The sequence below is a fragment of the Paramormyrops kingsleyae genome, chromosome 10, assembly GCF_048594095.1.
Source record: "Paramormyrops kingsleyae isolate MSU_618 chromosome 10, PKINGS_0.4, whole genome shotgun sequence".
In the NCBI taxonomy this organism is placed as follows: domain Eukaryota; kingdom Metazoa; phylum Chordata; class Actinopteri; order Osteoglossiformes; family Mormyridae; genus Paramormyrops; species Paramormyrops kingsleyae.
The window spans coordinates 16,762,985-16,783,443 of record NC_132806.1 but is presented as its reverse complement, the minus strand read 5'-3'; the positions used below and the strand labels follow the sequence as shown (position 1 = coordinate 16,783,443).

The window sequence follows — 20,459 nt, the reverse complement described above, 5'->3', positions numbered from 1 at the left end:
ATGCCACACTCACTCGCCATACCATTTTTAACTGTTACATCTAATACATACCTTATCATACCTTAACATTATCCATAATCAAGCCCATATGACTACATCTCCCATGATGCCCCTAATCCCACATGGCATGTGCACCAAGCAGTACTCACAGCACCCCTGATTGTCACATTCTGCTGCCGCCTATTGCCTTTCCCCTACCAGCTTGGAGACACATGGCACATTGGACTTACTGAGCTCGCCTTTCCATCACTGCGTTCAGTCTGCCAGGCCGCACATCAGCTGCTAAGCATCTACTGGCCGTGTAGCTATAGCATCAGCAGCGCCCATGATGCCACCTGTCTGCTATGGTGGAGGCAGATGGAGGCTTATTAGCTCCTTTAATTAAGCTTTGAGTTAAAACATAATGATTTATAACCCAGTGTTAGGTGGGGGTGACATCTGAATAATCACTGCCCCCCCCCCCCCCAAACATGCACGTGTGAGTGCTGTTTCAGGTCTTCCTCCATCTCTCTCTCTTTCTCTCTGTCTATCAGACTCACTCCACCAGAATCACAGGGCCTTTTCTTCTCTATCGTCCGTTCCTTGAAGGGTACAGGAGTGCTCATGTTCCCTCTGATAAGCAGGGGCGGCCCGTGAGCACGGGGCAGGGAGGGAGGGGCTGCTATTTTCATTTCGAGCAGATAAATAATGAATCGGCCTGGGATGCACGTAGGACAGGGCACCGTAAACAGTGTCCTGTTTCATCTTGGGACGCAGAGAGCTCTGCGAGTGCCGAATCAGGATTCATAGCAGGGGGGGCCAAGGTCAGATCACAGGGATTATGGGGGATAACAGGTGTATTTTGGAGTAATTTCATTCACATTCTTACTTTGTCCCTCTCCCCTATTCCCCTTCTTTATCTTTGTTTCCGTTCCATCTGCTTCTTCTACCTCGACCTCTCCATTCTAAAACTCATGATTTTTTTTTTCCGTCCCGATCAAAATGTATATGTAATAGAAAAATGGAAGCACTGTCTCCACAAAGAGGCCAAAATCCACCGCTACGCTCTTCTAGGAGCTCAGTCACCATGGTCAGCAGAGAGCCAGACGCCAATAGTCATGACTTTCAAATTTGCTTCTTCCAGGTGGACCAAAGTTTTGATTAATGAAAAAAGGAGGGTGTTGCTTTTGGAAAACAAGTTTGGTCTTAAAAATCAACTAGGCACTTAATTCCAGGACTGCTTCCTGAAGTCTCCCCCCCCTTTTAAAATAATACAGCAATTTCAGCATCATAGAGAAAAGGAAAGGAAGATAAAACATGCATAAGCATTCAGAAAGTGACCTGTTTCCACTGTCTAATGACTGTAGATGGTTTGCACTGCATTAGCTATTGCCTGGTGACACCCTGGGTCCTGAGACATGGGCGGCCAGGCGTGTGCCTGTTGAATTCGGGGAGGGGAGGGGGCAAAAGGAGAGGTCGGGTAATAACTTGGTGGACAAATAGGATGCCCGCTATGAAATCGGCAGGATTGAGTAATAGATGCTCCCTCTGTGGCCTTATCAGGATCTGGGCCGTAACCACACATCCCGGCATGGAAGGTAATCGGAGGCCGGGTGGTTAGGAGGTGCCTGAGCTTAAATCTAGTGGCCATGTCTCCGTATCGTCCTTGCAGGAGAACAAGGAGGCAGGCAAGTCGGCGAGGGGGAGGGTATGATGGGGGGCGAGACGGCCGAGGGGGAGGGAGAGGACTGGGAAATTAAACATGCGTTTCAATATTGCTGTCTGGCCTGCACGTCCTCTATTCTTAGTGCCAGTCGTGTTTCTTCAGTCGAGCTGCATCAGCATAGTAAATGTCCTCTATTGCGGAGACGCTCCATTTAAAAGACGACACATAAGTGCTCCATGCCGAGAGATGAGCCTTTTCCGTAAACGATGATTGTTTTAATTAATATTTGTGGCAGCAGTGGTGAGTGAGTCTCGCCTCTCCGGTGTGCGTGCACTGGGCCCTGCGGTCGCATTTTTTTTTGTCACAACCGTCGCAGGCCAGCCTGCGCCCATGCGGGTGGTGTGTTTTGGTGCAGCTCTGATGATATATTGCCCAGTGGGTCTGAGTCAGGTGGCTGGAGCTTTTTTTTATTAATAAGTGTGAATATCGATGTACAGCAGTTTGTGTTTCCTGCACTACACGTGACTGCGTGTTTGCTCCGACCTCGATCGATAAAGTGAGAGATGTGTGTTGGCATGTCTCGGAGTAGCTGTGGGGGGGAGGGGGTCACGTACTGTACACTCACATCAGCACAATGGTTCTGCAGCTGTTCTTGATAGCAGATATTCTTGAAGTTCACTTTAAGTACAAAATAATTTACACGGCTGATAGAAAATCAGTCCTGTTACCACGTTTCTGTCTGATTCTGCTGTGCTCTTGTGAGCATCTGCATGTGTTTGAAAGGCAGGGTGAGGACAGATTCCCACAGCACGTGGGAGTGGTCGCCCACCTGCGCTGGGTGTGTGCGCGATGTGACACACACGCAGACATCCTCTCCTTTTCTCTATCGTCCTCATTGCACATCAATTGAGCTACAACAGGTTTTATTGGCAGAGCAGTAAATAGCATTAAGGCTCCTGTGTGGTACAGCTTAGAAGCCCAGTCCACACAGCCCCCGCCTCCCCAGCCCTCTTTCTCTGTGTCAGCAGTCTGTTCCACTTCCCCCACCCCTCTTCTTTTACCCCAGACGCAATATAAGCACATTTAACTTCCCCACTAATAGAGGCTGCAGTCGAAGTATAAAACAGAGAAAATTGCGAGTGAACAGAAAATAGCATGACACAGCACAGCTGAACGCCGACATGCGACTGCAGTGCTCACAGTATGGACCCGGCTGCCCCACTTCTGCTGCACGCAGAGATGCACACACAGGGTACATAGCACTGACCTGGCTGCTACACCACTACTGCACAAAGACATGCAGCTACAAGGCTCGCAAAACAGACCTGGCCGCTGTATCACTGGTGCTGGAAGACATGCGCACATGGGGCTTGCAGTACACACCTGTTTGCCACACCACTGCTGCACGCAGACATGCGCGTGCAGGGCTCGCAGAACAGACCTGAACGCCTCGCCCTGTGCCATCATTTCTTTTTAATCCACTGAGGAAGGTGAGCTATGGCAGGGGGAGTTGGAAAGGTAGCTGCATAAACTCGTTTAATTCATATACATTGAATGCATCCTTTGTAATGCATGATTTTTTTTCATATTTTAATCAGAATATCAAGTCGAGGTAACAATATTTACTCTGGAAAAATAAGGTAAAACATGAACAATTATTAGGATGATCATCGTTATTATTGATTTGATAATTATATAACCTCAATAATAGCAATAATGATCATAATACTTAAGATTATTTAAACAAAATGGCACTTCATCTTGTTCTAATGAATTCTGAAAACAGGAAAATGTATAGCAACCACATACATTAACGTAGTGTTTATAGTGCTCCATCATGGCTCCGTGCAGAGTATCTCCATCAGTCTCTCCATCTTTCCACATTCATTGCATTGTTTTGTAGGAAACATCGAGTCCACCCTCAGCCAGTCATATCCACTTCAGATACCTTAGGAATCCGTTATATATTCCGCTTAAGGGCGCTAATCATTCTTTGTAGTGTAGTCCGTTACTTAAAAATGCACTAGAAGAACACCTGGATGGGATTTGGGGGTGGGGGGCATGGTGTTCACTGAGCCCACATACCCTATGTCGGACACTTGGCAGGGTGACGAGTCCTTGAGAGGTCTGGCAGTTCAGACACACACACATGGCATTCCGCCTTCCCCCGACACATCCTTAGGCTGACTCTTTCTGTCACACCCTCTTGTTTACTCCATAACGAAACAGCGACCAGCGGAGAAGCCAGGAATGAGCATCACTGGCCCTGCGACAGATGTGATTGGCTTGCGCCCGCTGGGTCGCCGTTGGTTACGCATGAGGGAAATAGGGGAGCTTCCATCCTTGCTGATATAGCTGTTATACGCTGAGGTTTCAGTGTCAGCGTCATGTCTAATCAGTGTCTGCAGCAGCTTCCCCACTTGCCTGAGCCCTTCCTGCCTCCATGTTTCTTTGTTGTCACAGATGGTTGCTCTGAATTCGATTTCGCTGGTTCTGTCCACCCATATCTGGGTCCATACTTGAGCCATCTTCCTGGACCCTCATTCCAGTTCTGAGTCCAGGTCAGGGCCCCTCGGTCTGCATTTCTGTTCCACCACAGCCCTGTCAGTGCTTCAATTTTACATTTTCCCTTCAGTTTATGTTCGGTGTTAGTGGCAGCAATTTGAGTTTTGGTTGCTAAATGTTGCTTTTACCATTCTGCAAACACATAGGCAGTGTCTGTGTAACCCTTACTTTTCTTGTACTGTGCTTTCTCATTTTTTTCCCCTGTTAATAATTTCCTTTTTCCGTTTGTGTGTGTGTGTGTGTGTGTGCGTGTGCATGGTTTATGTTTTATCACATTGCCCCACAATGTGATAAAACCTGTTATTTTGATGTTTTGGGGACCATTTATTTGGTTTCATAAAAATCTATAATTGCCATCAATTGCACATCAATTGAGCTACATTTTGTTTGGTTTCTTATAGTTAAGGTTAGGGCTGGGTAGGGGTTTGGCTTGTCATTATTTGGATTAGGGTTTTTCCCATAGAAATGAATGGACGGTCCCCACAGTCATATGGATACAAACGTGTGTGTTTGTGTTTGTGTGTGTGTGTTTGTGTGTGTGTGTGTGCAGTGCACATCATGCTTCATCTTGACAATCCAAGTCTCTAACAACGGCTTTGCTCTGTTATTCATTTTATTTACTGATTTATTTATTGATGTTTGGCTGATCCCCTCTGCCAGTACCGATCCAGTGCTGATATCATGCCGATCCAGTGTGATGGTCTGTAATAATTTGTACTTCCATCGTTGGGTGAGGAGCACGCTAGGCCCTGCTCGTCCCGGCCCCACCTGTGACCCCTCCGCCCCAAACCCCCCCCCCCCCCCCCTACACCACGCTCTCCTCTAGCTGCCTGGCTTTGACCTCAGTGCCTGCCTTACAGTTGGAGTTGTTGGTGTTGTAGGCGCGTAAGTATCCGCGGGCCGTGTGGGCTTCCGCAGGGGTGGAAGTGCACTGGGCCAGCATGCCGTGCAGCGACTGGCTCCGCCGCGTCCACAGGACACTCAGCTGCTTAGCGTAGCTGTAGTAGGCGCTGGTGGCGATCTCGCCCATATCGAGAGAAGAGCTGCGTCTGGATCGGCCGGCTGTCACTCTGGGGCTGGGGGAGGGGCTCCTGGGAGGTGGGCTCTGGTAGGCACTGGAGGACCTCCAGTTGCTGCCTCCCCCCCGCTTCACCACTGTCCCTCCCACCGTACTGTACCTCCACTCCGTCACGCCTTCGTCATACCCATATAGGACAGGCAGTCTCAGTTTGGCTCTTTTGATTGTGTCGCCCTCCTCCAGGGGGCGCCGTTTGAGCTGCTTGGGTAACGTGGAGGCATGAGCAGGTGGGTTGTGATACAGGGCAGCTTTTTCAGCCTCGGGGGGGTAAGGCAGGAGCTGTTTATTTGGAAAAGTCACCCCTGAGCTGTTTTTTGTGGGTCCCACACGGAACTGCTCCGGGACGAACTTGGGCTTGGGGAGGGTTGGAGGTTTGACCTTGGGGAGTGCCCCCCTGACCTCTTCTTGCTGGGGCAGCACCACCATGGTCACCCCCCCACTCCCATTGGTCTGTGAGTACACATTGGTCCCTTTGGGTAGAGGGGGCGAGGACGAGCCATGACAGCCGGTCTCCTCGCCGTCACCATGCGGGCCGCCGTGGCTGCTGCATGCCCGGTGCCTCACCATCATGGTGACGGTGAACACCAGCAGGGTCACCACCACCACCCCGCCCACCATCAGCGTCAGCGTGCCGCCCAGGAAGTGAGCCTGCAGTGAGCGGCATTCTGGGTAATCGTCCTTAGTACTGAACTGGGCGCAGCCCAGCACCTTGGTGGCCGCCAAGGAAGTGATGGTGTCGTCGAAGATGGCCAGAACACACAGGTTGTAATCCGCCCCGGAAACCAGGTTTTTCAGCAGGAAGCTGTTGCTGGTTGAGGGCAATATCCTGCCAGGGAGAAAGAAAAAGAGAAACAGATCAAGGCATCCGGAACAGTGAAGATCCCTGTTGGAGCAACAACAGTCTAGTGGACTGGGGCACCATACTGACTGGAGGCTGACTTGATTTCCGGGGAAAACGAGTAATAAATAGCTCATAATTAAGGCTAAATAAGCTTGATATGAGGTGAATAGAATTACTCATTTTAAGAAATGACACCAAAGAAAGATTAAGTCATACGCAAAAGCGGAGAAGAAGAGATGTTTATAGAGCAGAAATGAGAGGCAGGAGGAGATTACCGGCTCTCTCTCGTTCAGACGCCCAGCTCTTTACACGAGCTTAATCTTATCACTGAATTTTCCCCCATCTGATTCTCCGCAACAAATTTTAGGAAGCAGATTTTTTTTTTTTTCCTCAAAAGCACTTAAAGCCTTTAAATGCCACACTCCTAAATGTTGCACTCCGACACGGAGAATATCCGCCATGCCATATCAATATATAAAACCTAATGAAAATGTATTGGTCAATACTGCGTGATTCCGAGTTTGTCATTGAAATGTAATTGCTTGCTCTCCATGACGGTGTGTCATTTCTAAATCCCATTTTAGACCTGCCGTTAGCCCCTCCTCCGCTCCGCTTCTTAGTCACACATCACTTAATTTCTCTTTCCATTCCTCCTTCACACTGAAACCCCCTCAGCCCCCCACCCTGCCACGGCCTCAGTAATTTTGTCATTGTGCTTGAATTCTATTAAGTGCTCCTAGCTGTAAATTATGAGTTGAGAATCAAGGTCAGTTTTTAATACATTTACATATCCATTCTGGATTTAATTTGTTACGTTTGTGGCAGCTCTGAATAAGGGGAAAATTTTCTGCACTGTGTGTGCTTTGAGTTCACTTTATATATTGCATTTGTTTTGCATTTGAAGTGCAACATAAGAGCGCTTTGTCTGTTATCCCCACAATGGCAGTGTTGCTTTCGCCATTGCTGTTTGTGTTGTTTGTGTGCGAGATGCATGGCACAGCAATATTTTAAACCCCACAGAGAACGTGATTGATGGCGGTGAGCTTTGTAGAAGCAGCCCAAGAGTTTTGTCTCTGTGTTCTGCATTGCTGATTCTATTAAAATTCTATATTCACCTCTCTCTCCACCCATTCCCTTCTCTACACCTTCTCTGTACCCATCCCTTTCTCCACCCATTCCTTCCTCTTCCCCTTCTCTATACCATCCTCTCTCTCTCTCCACCCATTCCCTCCTCTTCTCTATACCCATCCCTTTCTCCACCCTTTCCCTCCATTGCCCCGTCTCTAATCCTATCCCTCTCTCCAACCATTCCCTCCTCTACCCCTTCTCTATACCCACCCTCCTCCCCCTTTTCACTATTCGCCTTTCTCACCTGTCAGTCTCCAAATTGCAAACAGCACACAAACAGTTTCCATGGGGCATGCAATGATACCATTGGTCAAACGCTCTCATGACAAGTGACACCATCAGATTAGGAAGGCTATGTGAGCAGAGAAAGGGGAGCATGGAAGCATGAAGAAGCGAGCCGACAGTGACAGCCTCCCCCCAGCTTATTGCCACCGGGTGCCCTTCCCTGCATTCCCATCCGTAACCCTCTCTGTGTTCCAGATGACTCCATTTCCTTCAGCACGATGGGTTGTGACATACGTATTGACTCTACAGTTTAGGCTCATTTAAGGACTTCATTATTCTTCGCACAGAGTCTTCTGTCAAACTCTCCCTTGGTCTCCCTCACTCCCTTCAGCTCTCCCTCACTCTAACATGCCTGCAGTGAAGTGCCCCCGCCCCCAAAATGAAGATATATATGAAAACAGGCCAGTAGCTTGTTGCTGACTGATGGTCATGCACATTCTGGCTTTCTGTGACCTCGTTCTTGTGGCCTATGCATTCCAGTTAGCTGTCAATCACCTAAGTGAATAGATTTGTTTTCTCCTGACATACTGGCTGCGTTTTGGAAATTTCGCTCTAGGAAATTGCAAATGGTGTTTATCATGCAAAAGGCCATCTGTTTTAGCGTAATGGAATTTGTCTAATTATTGTGTTTATATTGATCTTGCTGGGTTCCTTGGTTTTGTGGGAGAGTGATGTCGTTCCCCCCGGGAATCGCAGCTTTGCCTGGTGCTCCGTCCTTGGCGATTCCTCTACTGAGCCTCGCCAGAGCTAGTGATGCAGTCAGGTATTTGTGAGGTGGGACAATTGTGGGTTTGCTCACCTGTAAACCAGGGTCTCGTCGGCAGTGCAGTTGTACTGAATCTGGTACATCCACACCAGGTAGGCGCTGCTCTGGTCCCAGCGCACCTGTGCCGAGGTGGACGTCACTCCCTGGACCCCCACCCCCGGGTCTCCTCCTGCAACACCCTCTCCTGCATCGTCCTCCGCACCTGTGGTGTCCGCGTCAACTGCCAGTGCGCCACCACTGCCACTCACTCCCCCTCCACCCCCGGTTTTCCCAGTGGTGATATCGGAGGAGCCGGGGTCCCGGCCGTTAACGAGCGGGACAGTGCTGTTGCCCCGGTGAGGCAAGGGGATGATCTTAAGGTCCACTGTAGCAGTGGCCTCACCGGCGGCATTGATGGCAATGCAGGTGTAAGCGCCGTCATCGCGAGCTCGTGTCACCAGCAGGTCCAGCGTGCCATTGCGGTATGACTGGCTGCGGCTGGTGTTGGCCACAATGCGGTCGTCCGGGGACACCCAGTGGATGACTGGCTCAGGGTCGCCGATGGCACGGCACTTGAGGGTGGCCCGCTGGCCCTCCAGCACCCAGAGCTTGTGTGTGTGCCGGGTTATGAGTGGGGGCTCACAGATGAACTCCTCCTCAGGGATGGACCAGAAGTAGCGGCCGGACAGGTGCATGGGGGTGGCGCATGTCTCCATCTCGTCTGTCCGCACCAGCCGGCGTAACCACAGCAGCTCGCAGTTGCAGTGCAGCGGGTTCCCACCAAAAGTCAGGCTGACCACGGCATTGTACGGGGTGGGACTTATCACACCGGTCTGCGAACGGGCAAACAGGGGGTCGGGGGGCAGAGTCTGCAGCCGGTTTGACGTCAAGTCCAACCGAGCCAGCTTGTACATCTCCCCAAAGGAGCCCTCCATGATGTGGTCGATGAGGTTGTGGTCAAGGTGCAGTGTGTGCAGGCTGGCCATGTTCTGAATGGCTTCCCAGGGCACCTTGCGCAGGTTGTTGTAGGACAGGTCCAGGTCCTCGAGCGTGGGCAGGAAGTCATCGAAGGCATCGGATGACACGTCGATCAGCTGGTTGTTGTTGACGATGAGGTGTTGCAGGTTGAGTAGGCCCGTCAGGTCGCGTGAGCCGACCACTGTTAGCCGGTTGCCATCCAGGTGCAGCGAGCGCAGGCTCTCCAGGTCAGCAAAGGCCAGCGGCCGGATGGCATGAATAGTATTCCGGGACAGGGTCAGGTCCACCAGCCCTGTCATGTTGGCGAAGTCGTCGCCGCCCACCTCGCGGATGAAGTTGTCGGCCAGCCGGAGCTCCACGGTGCGCCGGTCGACGTTGGGTGGCACGAACAGGAGGCCCTTGTCAGCGCACAGGGTGCTCAGCGACTCTGACAGGTTCCGGCACACGCAGTGGAAGGGGCAGGTAGACACCATGCCCCACGTCTCACCTGCCGACGCCCCCAGGCCCCTCCCCCACAGGGCGGGCAATAGACAGGTGCTGGTGACCAAGGCCAGCCAATGAAAGGGAAGCAGGGCAGAGCCACGCACTGCTGAGGCGGAGCAGATGTGGAGCTGGAGCTTCACAAATGGCTGGAGAGTTCTGCTGGGACTTTGGAGCTTCGTGGAGGAATCGTCAGGCAGTGAGGCACTGGGAGGCTGGACAGCTGGAGGCAGCAGCTGAGTGAGGGATGGGCTCGGTTTACGGGATGGGTGTTGGGGTGAGATTTGTGGCATTGTAGATGGGGGTTACTCACAGACCTGCGGATGAGGAGAAGATGGTGTTAGCTCACGTGAACACGAAGATTGTCCAGCCTGATTTCATTTCAACATCAAAATCTGTGCTGTCTTTATTTTGAAATCTGGGGTCTCTGTGGGCAGGTTAGTGTGTGTGTGTGTGTGTGTGTGTGTGTGTTTGTGTCAGGCTGTGGACAGCGGCTTTACCCCTGTGGTGTACTGGGCCGTACCGGCACAGTGTAAACACAGTGAGCCAGGCCTGTACCATACTGGGGAGAATAGTGAAACAGAAGGTCATGTGTGGGTGGGGTGTGACTGGGCTGGGGAGGCACTGTCGTGTTTCAGTCAGAGGCACTGCACCAGCAAGCAGCCTGTCAGAGAAACTGCAGGGGACAGAGAGCGTGAGAAACGGAGAGAGGCAAAAGAGGAGGAGAGGCGGGACTGTGGTGGGCAGATTGAGATGGAGGGGATGGACAGGCCGGCGTTGCTGAAGGAGCAGATGGGGATGGATGCGACGGATGGAGAGTGGTTCTGGGCATTCAGATCGCTGGCGAGAGAGCGGCAGAGAGGCGGGCCGTGTGAATTGGTGTGAGAAGCTCACACTGTGAAATGAGGACCCGGAGCTGATGTTAATCGTGGTCATGGCTGATCCTCCACCTCCTGCCGTCACTCGAGAACCTCCGCCATGGCCTGCTGTGTCATTACATCCACCTTTTCCACTGCAATTCCCTGCCCCTCAACTCCAGGCTGCCCCGCTCCCCCTTCCCATCATGCCTGACTTTGCCCTCCACCTGCCTCAGTTTTTCTCTCCTCCCTCCATCCCTGCGTCTCTTCTCTCTTTCCTTTCACTCTCAGCTACCCTTGAAACAACCTGCCGGTGATGTAACTCCAGTCACTGAGGCACCCCTCCCCCCTCGCTCCCAGGCAGTGCCCTCATTTTATTCTGAAACCAGATACCACCCAGGGGTATGGTGCCAAAACGATCCCGGCAGCCATCATCAATCCCAGCCGCCCGGCCTCCTGTCCATCTTTACCTTCTGCATATACCAACTTTCTGACCTCAGCTCACCTCCTGACTCCACCCCCTTTACCTGCTAACTCCACCCCCTTTACCTGCTAACTCCACCCCCTTTACCTGCTGACTCCACCCCTTCCCTCCTGGCCCCACCTCCCACATGACCATTTCCATACATGTGTGAATTTAGGCCTTATGCTGCATCAGAACCACAGACATGGTTGCATGATTCTCAGTCGGTGCTGTATGCCCCTGCCCCATCGTGAAGGTGTTATTGTTGGGGTCAAATGAAACTGGAGCCCCTGCTCCTTCACATGCAGGTCAAGAATGTACCGGCATATCTGTGTATTAGCCCAAACTGAGATACAGATAAACTACAGGAGCTCAGACTTCAACGACAGCCTTATGAGCTGTGCTCATCCTCCATCGGTACTCTCCGTTCTCTAGAAAGTTCTCATAGCTTCGTTTCTTTGCCGGTAATACCCTGGATATCGGATTTGCCGGCACAGAGTGAGAGACTGAGAGTAATCAGTGGGGGGAGACAGATCAGATTCGAGAGGACTACAGGAAAAAAAAATTACAATATCTCCCGTTGTTTGGAAATGTGAAAGCAAGCTGGTAACTGTAGACCAGGGCATTTTATGGCAACTTAATTTCGCTAAATCACTTCTGGGCACATTTTTGCAGACAACAAATGCTTCGTTCAGGATATCGACAATAAAAGCAATTGGTGACTAATGATGTATTTTATCGTGCATTCATTTTGCAAGTTTATTGTCTTTGAACATGGTGGGAATGGATTGGTTACAATTGGTCCCTGTTCCCGGCACCGGAGAGGTCAACTACGCCTCAGTCTAACCTCTGGCCTCTGCCTGGGTTTCTGCAAACACAGACACACACACACACATAATTCTTATTTTCACATACATACGTGTGTACTGACCAGCACTCCATCAGCTCTTACACACATACACATGTATTCACCGGCTCTTCTCTGTCTACATTCGCCCCCCACCCCCAGTTCAGAAACAGCCTATTTACGCCTATTTGTCTCTGTCAGGGCTGTTGTATTCTCCTGTCAGCGCTAAGTCAGTTAGCGATGAGTCTGAGGATATCCCGGTAGGGCGGGAGAAAAAGATCGTATCTGGGAACTTCGACGCGCCGCGTGCACACCGGTATGCCGGATCTGAAGGGGTATATAAATGTGTAACGGGATACATCCAGGACAGCATAGTGTCAGTCGGTGTTCTGTGGGGGGATGGAAGACAGGCTCCCTGGTTGGATCGGGAGCGTGTGAAGGACACCAGGAATAGACTGGAGAGAAGTCCTAAGGGGGAATGTGGGGATCTGGAGAGGCAGAGGGAGGCTGGTCCATGACATTAGAAAAGACAGGGAGCGGCTGGGAGAGTGTAACCTAGAGATGAAGGCCAGGATGGAGTGTTTGGGGAGTGAGGGAGATGCTGTTTGCAGATGGAGGGATGCAGGCTGTGTTTGAATACTTTAATGAGTTTGGCACTTTAGCCAGATTATAAAAATAGCCTCCCCGCCTCCCCCCCGGAGCCCTGTTCCTCCTCCTGATCCAGCTTGCAGTCAGAGGGGATCATCCCCTCCACTGGGTGCCTATTCCTAACAGCTGTTAGGGGGGGGTCCCTCCCTGACTCCCTGAGATTTGTGGGTGTCTGCTCCATCCTGGCAGGATTTCAGCTGTTTCGGGTTCAGCCTGGAGGCCGTCGGGCATCTGCTCTGCAGAAGATGAAGCTGAAGCACGAGTTCCCTGAAGGATACGGTTCCTGTGACAGCGGGGGCTTTGTGGGATTGGGGGGGGCATCTGTGACACCACCTCAGGGGGGAGCTGCTCTGTCCCCAAGTAGGGAGATCTGAGACGGGGGTACGAATACTCATGGGGGGGGGTACCATCCGGGGGAACGCAATGCCGTGTGCTTCGGCTGGTGGCCTCATCGACCGCATTATCGACTGGCCCAGACTGGTTTGGCCAGGTGTGAGGAAGTGGTGGCCGGCTGGGGGGGGGGCTGGCTTTCTGCCAGGGCACAGTAGGGGGAGCATTGAGCTCATTTGACTGGAAGGCCTTTCTAGCCGGGCGCTGGAACGAAAGGCACCAAAGCAGCCGATCAGACCAGTGGCATTGCCGCGAGCGACTGGACCGGATCACTGTGCATCTGGAGCTCCGGCCCGGGGGTCCCGTTTGGACCCCGCGTCACTGTCTGGCCTCACCATTGCTGTCATTATGCACAATTACGTGTTTCGCACAGAAGTGCTCTTTTGCTGAGGGCAGCACTGGTGTGCGCCCGTGTTTTTGTTGTTCGTTCCAGTCGTCTGCAGCTGCGAATACCCTGCAGAGCTCGCTGCCAGGTCCAACAGGCTGCCACTGGAGCGGGGAGGGTGCCGCGGCAGAGCTGTGCAGTTATAATTATTAATTTGCCGGGGCTTGTTTTGTTTTTCAAAAGCTGGCACTAAATGAAGAAATTAATAATTAATAGTTAATAAACCATAGGCCATTCTAAGGGACATTATCATCTTTATTGTTTAATAAACAGCACATCATTACTCCACGTCCTCAGCGACATTCTTCTATTTTCATCCCTCCATCCATCTTTTCTTTCCTTCACATCTTTCCTCTTTACTCCCCCTGCTCCTCTCTCTTCCTCTGCATTCATGCTCACTTCCCCTAAAGCCCGTCCACCAGGGACAGCTGTCTCATGACATGGTGTTACTGGGTCCCTACCCACAGTGCGCTGGGGGGAGACGTCGGTCAGCTGGCAGCGCCAACCTGCACAGCACCTGTCAGGCTTGAATAGAGACTCTTGCACCGCGGGGGGAAGCATTAGACCAGCAGTGGCTGTATTTTAACCATGCCAGCATGTCAGTGCCTGGGCCTTTGTGGGCCTCGTTTACGCAAACACAGCCCTGGACTGCAAGAACAGTTCGTCAGTGGTTCTAGCGGGCCAATGCCGTCATCACCTCTTTCCCCCTGAGAGGCCGATTAGCCTCATCTGCTGTCGTAGCTGAGGCAGTAACATGCTGCATGACAGTGTGGCTGTATAACCAGGAGGCTGTTGGGTCGAGTCCCCAAGGACAGTCCTGCTATAGCCATGGGATGGTTGAGATAGAGTGTAAGTGAATAACGGGACCTCCCTCCACACATCTCTCACTGATTGGTTGCAGCTGAATTTGTTACCACTGTGTGTGGCCAATTAGGGATGCCTCTGTCCAGATCTATGAATTTAGGGTAACCTCAGACACACACACACACACACACACACACACACTGCTCCTGCACCCGCTTACGTCTCTTAAAAGGCAGTACAGATTGCATGCATGCAGCACTGCTCCTGCTTCCCTGGCAGTGGTGGGCCGGGAGGAGTATAATTAGCTTATCACATTTACATACTGCCAGGGGTGGGGGGCCAGGCGGGGGTGCATGAAAGAAGAGGGGTGCCACATCCATGCATGGACAAACGCCCCCGCCCTCTGCTCTCTGCACCAACCACCCTGACACACCCCAGAGTGCTCAGGGCACAAGGACAAGGAGCAAAGCATGTTTTAGTGTCTCTGGTACATTCCCAAACAAATATGCTATTTTTTATTAGGACTGGTCTGTTTCCTGTGTGTTTTCTTCTGTTTTTTCATTTGCTTTCCTGTCTTTTCCAGGATTATTTCCTGTCTGTTTCCTGTCTGTTTTCCTCTCTGTTTCCCAGTTCGTCCTCCCGTTTGTTTCCCTGACGGTATTCCTGCCTGCAAGTTCCTCTCTTGGACTGTGCTCGTTAGTGACTCCCTTGTGAACGAATGGAAACGTTGTCCTGATCTGTCTGTGCTGCCCCTGTGCGACGCTCTTTCGTTTGTGTCTTTTATGTAAGCACTCGTGCAACGCCTGCTCTTCTTGAGGGCTGGTGAGGTTCTGTAGGCATGTGAATGTGCTTTCTGGGGGGGGGGTGGCCAGTGTGCCTGTATGTCTCCTTCTACGTCTGCGTCTTTCCAGGAAGTGTCTCTTAAGGAAATGCTTAAGTTAGTGTTTATCTGCAAGCATGCAGCCTCTGAGGTGTGTGTGTGTTTGCCAGAGCAGCCAGTCCGGGCACTCTACCTTCACTGTCTGTGTCAGCCGAGGGTTCAAATCAGCTCCACGTGCCAGGGGGTGCCCAGGGAGGCTGTCACTGGCAGGTCCGGGGGCTACAGAGACCCTCCTCCTCTTCCCGGGACGCATGGACGGCATGTAGGGGAGTCCTGGCTTTCAGTTTGGGATTTTGTATCCGTTTCAGTTCAGGAGAATTGGAACTTGACACCACACCCCCCATCCGCCGGTGCCTGGTCTGGTGTCAGCATGAGCTCAGCTTCTCCCTGGGGTTCTGGGTCGTCTGAAACAGTGGGCAGCACCGCCAGGCCGCCATGCTCTTCAGCTCGTGCCTCCCTCTGCGGGTCCAGTGCACCCCCATGTGTCTGTTGCCACTTCCCTTGGTGTGCTGTCCATCATGTCGTTCCCTTCATTACTCCCAAATTAGACTGTCATTTTTATATATTTTTTTTGGATTATTGACAGCATGTAGTTCTTCTCCTCACCAGAGGAGGGCAGTCTCACGGGGATTGGGATTCTGGGGGTCACCAGGCCGGGGCTCCCACTCCAGCTGCATCTGCTCCAGCCCCCCCTTGGGGTCAGGACCAGAGTCGGGGTGGGTCGAAGTGGCACACCTCTAAGCGCATTAAAGGGGGAAGGAGGTGAAGAGGAGAGGAGAGGAAGCCTGGTGTGGAAAGCAGGGGCAGCCACAGGGTGGGAGGTGGCAGGAAAGGAGGCTATCCTGCAAGGAAAAGGAGCTTTGAGTGTCAGTGAACACGTCCAGCAGGTTGACACTGCGCAGTGTTTCAGCTCCTGTCCTCTCCTCCTGTTATCCGTCTGCTCGTCTGTCACTGACAGGCTTCTCTCCTTCCATCCACACCTTCACGTTCTGTGCGTCCGGCAGCCTCCGATCGTTCCCCAAACGGCCGGAGTTTGCCTCCTCCAGTAGCGTGTCAGTCTCCTGTAAATGAAGACGTCCCTCAAATCCGCACCTTTAAACAAGTAGCTCGTTTACCTCTGTGTGTGTGTAGGCGTGTGCATGTGGGGGAGGGGGGGTGACAGGCATGACAGGCTTCTGTTTTATGCATAGATGGACGTCTGTGTGATGTAGAAAAACATGACAGTTGTTTTTTTCCTATCGATTTTTCTGATTTTTAACCCCTAACTGGAAACACTGCTTGTCATTTTGTTTCTGTCTATAATTTTCTCTCCAGTTTATTTCTAAATCTTGATACTCAGTTCCCCTTTACACCCCCCAGCAAGACGTGCACCCCACCCTGCTGTCAGCTGCCCTTCACAGAATATAGCACAGAGAGCAAAACACAAAAATGCACAAACCTAATTTCCTCGCTCGGACACTCGCTCAGTCGTTTCCTCCTCTGAGCCCAGCGATTCTTCCTCCCAAAAAAGGATGCTCTCCCCTCCTCTCTCCCTCGCTCTCGCACGCTCTCTTGCCTGCTCTGGACCCCGACGCTTCCTCTGCCAGACACTCTGCCCGTCCTGTCCGTTCTGTGTCAAGGGAGAATCCGCTTGCTTCCTCTTCCTCCTCTTCTCTCCTGCTGCATCTCAGTGCTCTGGTGCCATTTCAGTCCCACACTCAGGTAATCTGGCTAAAAAGATGAGGCAAAGTGCAGATCCACTCCTGGCTGCTTCTGCAGTTGTGCCTGCCCTCATCCAGACGCCTCTGCCGTCTGCCCCTTCATCTCATCCTGCTCTTCTCCCCCTTATTATTTTTTTGTCTTTTTCTGCAGAGCGTGTCTGTGATTAACGGCGTGTGCTGTAGAGAGAGAGCACAGCTGTGGGACTGCGCCGGCTTCCTCCACTACGCTGACTGAGGCAGGGAGAGATGGGCAGGCAAGGGAGGGGGATAGAGAGAGAGGAGAGAGAGAGAGACGGGGGGGGGGAGGGAGGTGTTAGAAAGCCTGAAGCAGCACTAGCTTGAGGGAATGAGAGAAGAGGTAAAAGAATGAGGGATGGAGGAGAAAATGAGATGGAGATAACGAAGACTGAGAAATGGGGGACCAAAGAAAATGATGAGTGATGGCACACTGGGCAGACTGGGCTTTGGGCCTGAGCCAGCCAGTGCTCCCAATTGGGTTGCTCAGGAGTGTGTGCGCTGGTGTGTTTTGTCCACACGCTTGTGCAAGTTCAATGCTGTCCATGGGGTAACAGGGACTGAGAGATTAACTCGGACAAGCTGCCACTGAGCACAAGGTCGTGCCGTAACCCGGCACAGAGAGAGAGACCCGGAAGGAGGGATTCAATTAAATGAGTAACTGGCCTCATCCAGGGGTTCTGATGCAGTTTGGGGTCTGCGTGTTTTCGGGTGAGAGGAGTGAGTCACTCTCCACTTGCCAGACGCTGGAGCTATATTTAGATGGAAGCAACTGAGTCAACTGACACAGGGCAACACGTGTGGATACGTGCTGACACGATCGCAGGAATGCAGGTTGGTGGGGGGTGCACAGAGAATTACGCACGTGCTCATCTGTTCACAGCTAGACGTCCCTTCACGCGCTGGCAGTTACGCGCTCAGGTGCAGGCACACACGCACGGACGCACATTCACACACCCTCTCCTCGGCCTCCAAATTCCTCATCAGAACTATTTCTGTTGAATATCTGTAAATGGATTCTGAAGTTTTTCACTTCCAAGTAGAAGTGAGGATTTTGTGGGGATGCGTAAATGCACGCCGTGATCGGCTTCGTTCCTCGTCTGGTCCTCCGACCTAAAAACAGCCTGTCTGTGCTGGGTGGGACTGACGATCCTAAGTGGGTGAGCTCAGGGCCCTTGGAACTGGTGTCAGTGACCTCATGTGACCCATAGACGACCGGGATGGGGACACAGTACGACTGCTGATGCGGGGTCATCGTTCCTCTGCTGTTGGCCCTACTGTATAAATTGCATTGGAAATGCTGTTTTCGAGATGCAAGGCCCGGTATTGACCCTGGAGAGCTAAACGTGGTCCTGAAACGTTTGGAATGAGCCTGGGTGGCAGAGAAGGGGGTCTGTGGATGGATAGCCAGTTCAGCAACTGGAAAATCACAGGGGGGGCGTAGCCAGATGTGCTGTGGGGCTGTAGCTGACAGGCCTGCGTATCGATGGGGTATTGAACAGCGTTTGAGACCTTGCCGTTCGAGACGTCGTTATAGCAGCACTATCCCATGGTCTCACACCCCTGTGTGGATCTACCCTCTCAAACTGCCTGGCCGCTGACTGGTTCTCAGTGTTGGGTCTCTGCTCTCAGCTACAGCTGTCCAGCAGCCTGTTCTGCCCGAGAGGGAGATTCGGCTCTGAAATCAATCTGTAATTTTACCAAACCGATTTTGCTTTAGAACACTGTCAGATCTGGCGTGAGAATGTCATCTCTGCTCCAAAGACCTGTGTTTTCTCGGTTTAGACAGACCTCTTAACTTGTGCTAAAATGCTTTTTGCATGTCTCTCGTTGACCTGTCATGGCTGGATCAGTGCTCATCAGTTTCTCCATTTGTTTGTCTTTTCTCATTGCCTCATTTGGTCCCATCAACCATGCTAGACAGATTTATTATTTGGGGGGGGGGCTGTCCCCTCTTCCACAGTCTCTTTGCCAGAATAATCTACACCGCTAGGTAGTTAACGTATCGGTTCGAAAGTCATTCAAGCGTTGCATAAAGCATTCGCTTGAACATAAAATCAGTCCCTCATTCTGTGTCTCTTACAAAGGATGTTCTGGATGGCTAAACCCCGCCCCCCTCACATATAAAGCCGTGAGGGTGTGCGTACTGTCAGGCAAGTGCATGGTGGTCATGTGACTGTTCTGCTGTCTCAGCCTCCTATCGTGGTGTGACGTGCAGTATTTTCAGGGCCAAACAGGTGTGGAAACTGGGTCACCTGACTCAAGTATTCTCATTATTCTGCAGTACTACTCAGCTCTGGCTGCCATCCGCCCCCTCATTGGACAGCTGCTTTCCTCCAGCCAATTGGCTGTGTGTGTCAGGCCGTTTCACACTTACCGATATTGCTGTGAGTTACACCAGAGTTTATGTCTGTGACTTGTTTTATTGAGGTCAGTTTCTCCCAGATTACTTACAGTATTTCTGTGTGTTTTTCCCTCCGTTTCTAGCTAATCTCATGGGGTATTTCTTTCAGCAAAGCGGCTTTTTCTTCAGGACCCCCCCCCTCCTCCCAGCAGCCGTGTGGATTAATGTAGACCAAGCCCCGGATGTTTGCAGTTGGCAGCGTTTAAGATGCACTGACGTATCCAGTAGCTGGATCAGGCTTTCCGAGGTTTACAGCAGGGTTGAACCTGTAAAAACAAACAGAGACATAAATAAATAGAAGCCCCGAGTTTGTGCCGGGCTCGGCCTGCTAATCCCCTGATCTCCAGCTTCTTACACAAGGCAGTGTGTAAATGCCAGCGGTGCCCCCCAACCCTCTGGTTCTGCTTCTTTGCACGGCACTGGGAAAAGGGCCGCGGAGCCCAGTCCTTCTGCGAGGCAGGAAGTCAATTTCGATGACGGCCGGTACACAGTCGGCCTCGACACATTTTTTTCAGTTGCATCGATTTCGCGACATCGGACTTCATTTTCGAGAAGTTTATGAGAAGAAACCCTTAGAGACGTATTGATTTTATTGCCTTTGCGCAGTCAATATACGAGAGAGCGTTGGCGCTTTGTTACTCCTGCGTTACGCACTGGTTTCTGAGGTCATGGGGGGGAATTTGTGCTGGACTTGGCTGCCGTTGCAGCGGCCTGCTGGAAAGCCAGCGTGACTAGACATTTTGTTCTCTGATAACACCCAGGACTCGGCAGTTGTGCACCTTCCCTGCGGCCCCCCTCACACAAAGGCCTTACTGGCTATGAGAGCTGGATATGCCTCTTTCTTCTCCGTGGCAGGGATAGGGTTTTCAAAGTCTCAAGCCAGCTGGCTTTGGGCACAAATATTTCTAGCTTTAAGCCTGGCTGTGTGGAAAATTCCTCATGGCTTTTGGACAGATCAGTCTTCTCCCCTCCATCGCTCTACAGTCTGACCTCTCAGAATGACCTGGGCATAAAACCACTTATGAGTCGACAGGTAAAGTGCATCTTCACCTCACTTTGGCCACAGGAGCTGTATGAGAAGTGGAGTGTGAACTTTCTAATTTCACACAAACTGCTCCAGACACATTGATTTTGTGCCACAGACATCCCAAGCCTTGGGTGACTGTATGCATTGGTTCTTTTAAATTAAAATGTTATTTTTGTTACTATTTTTGGGGCTATTGCATTTGAGAACATCGCACATGTATAATTGAATTTTTGTTTTTTTATGTTTTTTTTTTTTGTTCAGATCATTTTTAATTTTTTGCTATCATGCACTGTT

General features: G+C 51.5%; 2 protein-coding genes across 7 annotated transcripts in view; one reads left to right on the top strand and one right to left on the bottom strand.

Moving 5' to 3' along the window:
* The window catches only part of LOC111835210 (pyruvate carboxylase, mitochondrial), a 117,277-nt gene that overhangs the window by 73,394 nt on the left and 23,424 nt on the right, over positions 1 to 20,459 (top strand). The gene's annotated exons all lie outside the window — the stretch shown is intronic.
* LOC111834700 (leucine-rich repeat and fibronectin type-III domain-containing protein 4) lies at positions 5,016 to 16,962 on the bottom strand. Its single transcript, XM_023794278.2, has 4 exons — positions 16,458 to 16,962; positions 15,153 to 16,080; positions 8,342 to 10,062; positions 5,016 to 6,114 (listed from the first exon to the last, which is right to left on the bottom strand). Exons 3-4 carry the CDS (start codon positions 10,036 to 10,038, stop codon positions 5,016 to 5,018), a joined length of 2,796 nt encoding a protein of 931 aa, XP_023650046.2. The 5' UTR covers positions 10,039 to 10,062; positions 15,153 to 16,080; positions 16,458 to 16,962.

What these genes read in the sequence shown, in the direction of transcription:
- LOC111834700 (XM_023794278.2), bottom strand. Translation starts at nt 10,038, where the DNA reads ATGCCACAAATCTCACCCCAACACCCATCCCGTAAACCGAGCCCATCC. An exon ending in GACGAGACCCTGGTTTACAG is followed by an intron (nt 6,115 to 8,341) that starts GTGAGCAAACCC and finishes TCTCCCTGGCAG; the next exon opens with GATATTGCCCTCAACCAGCA.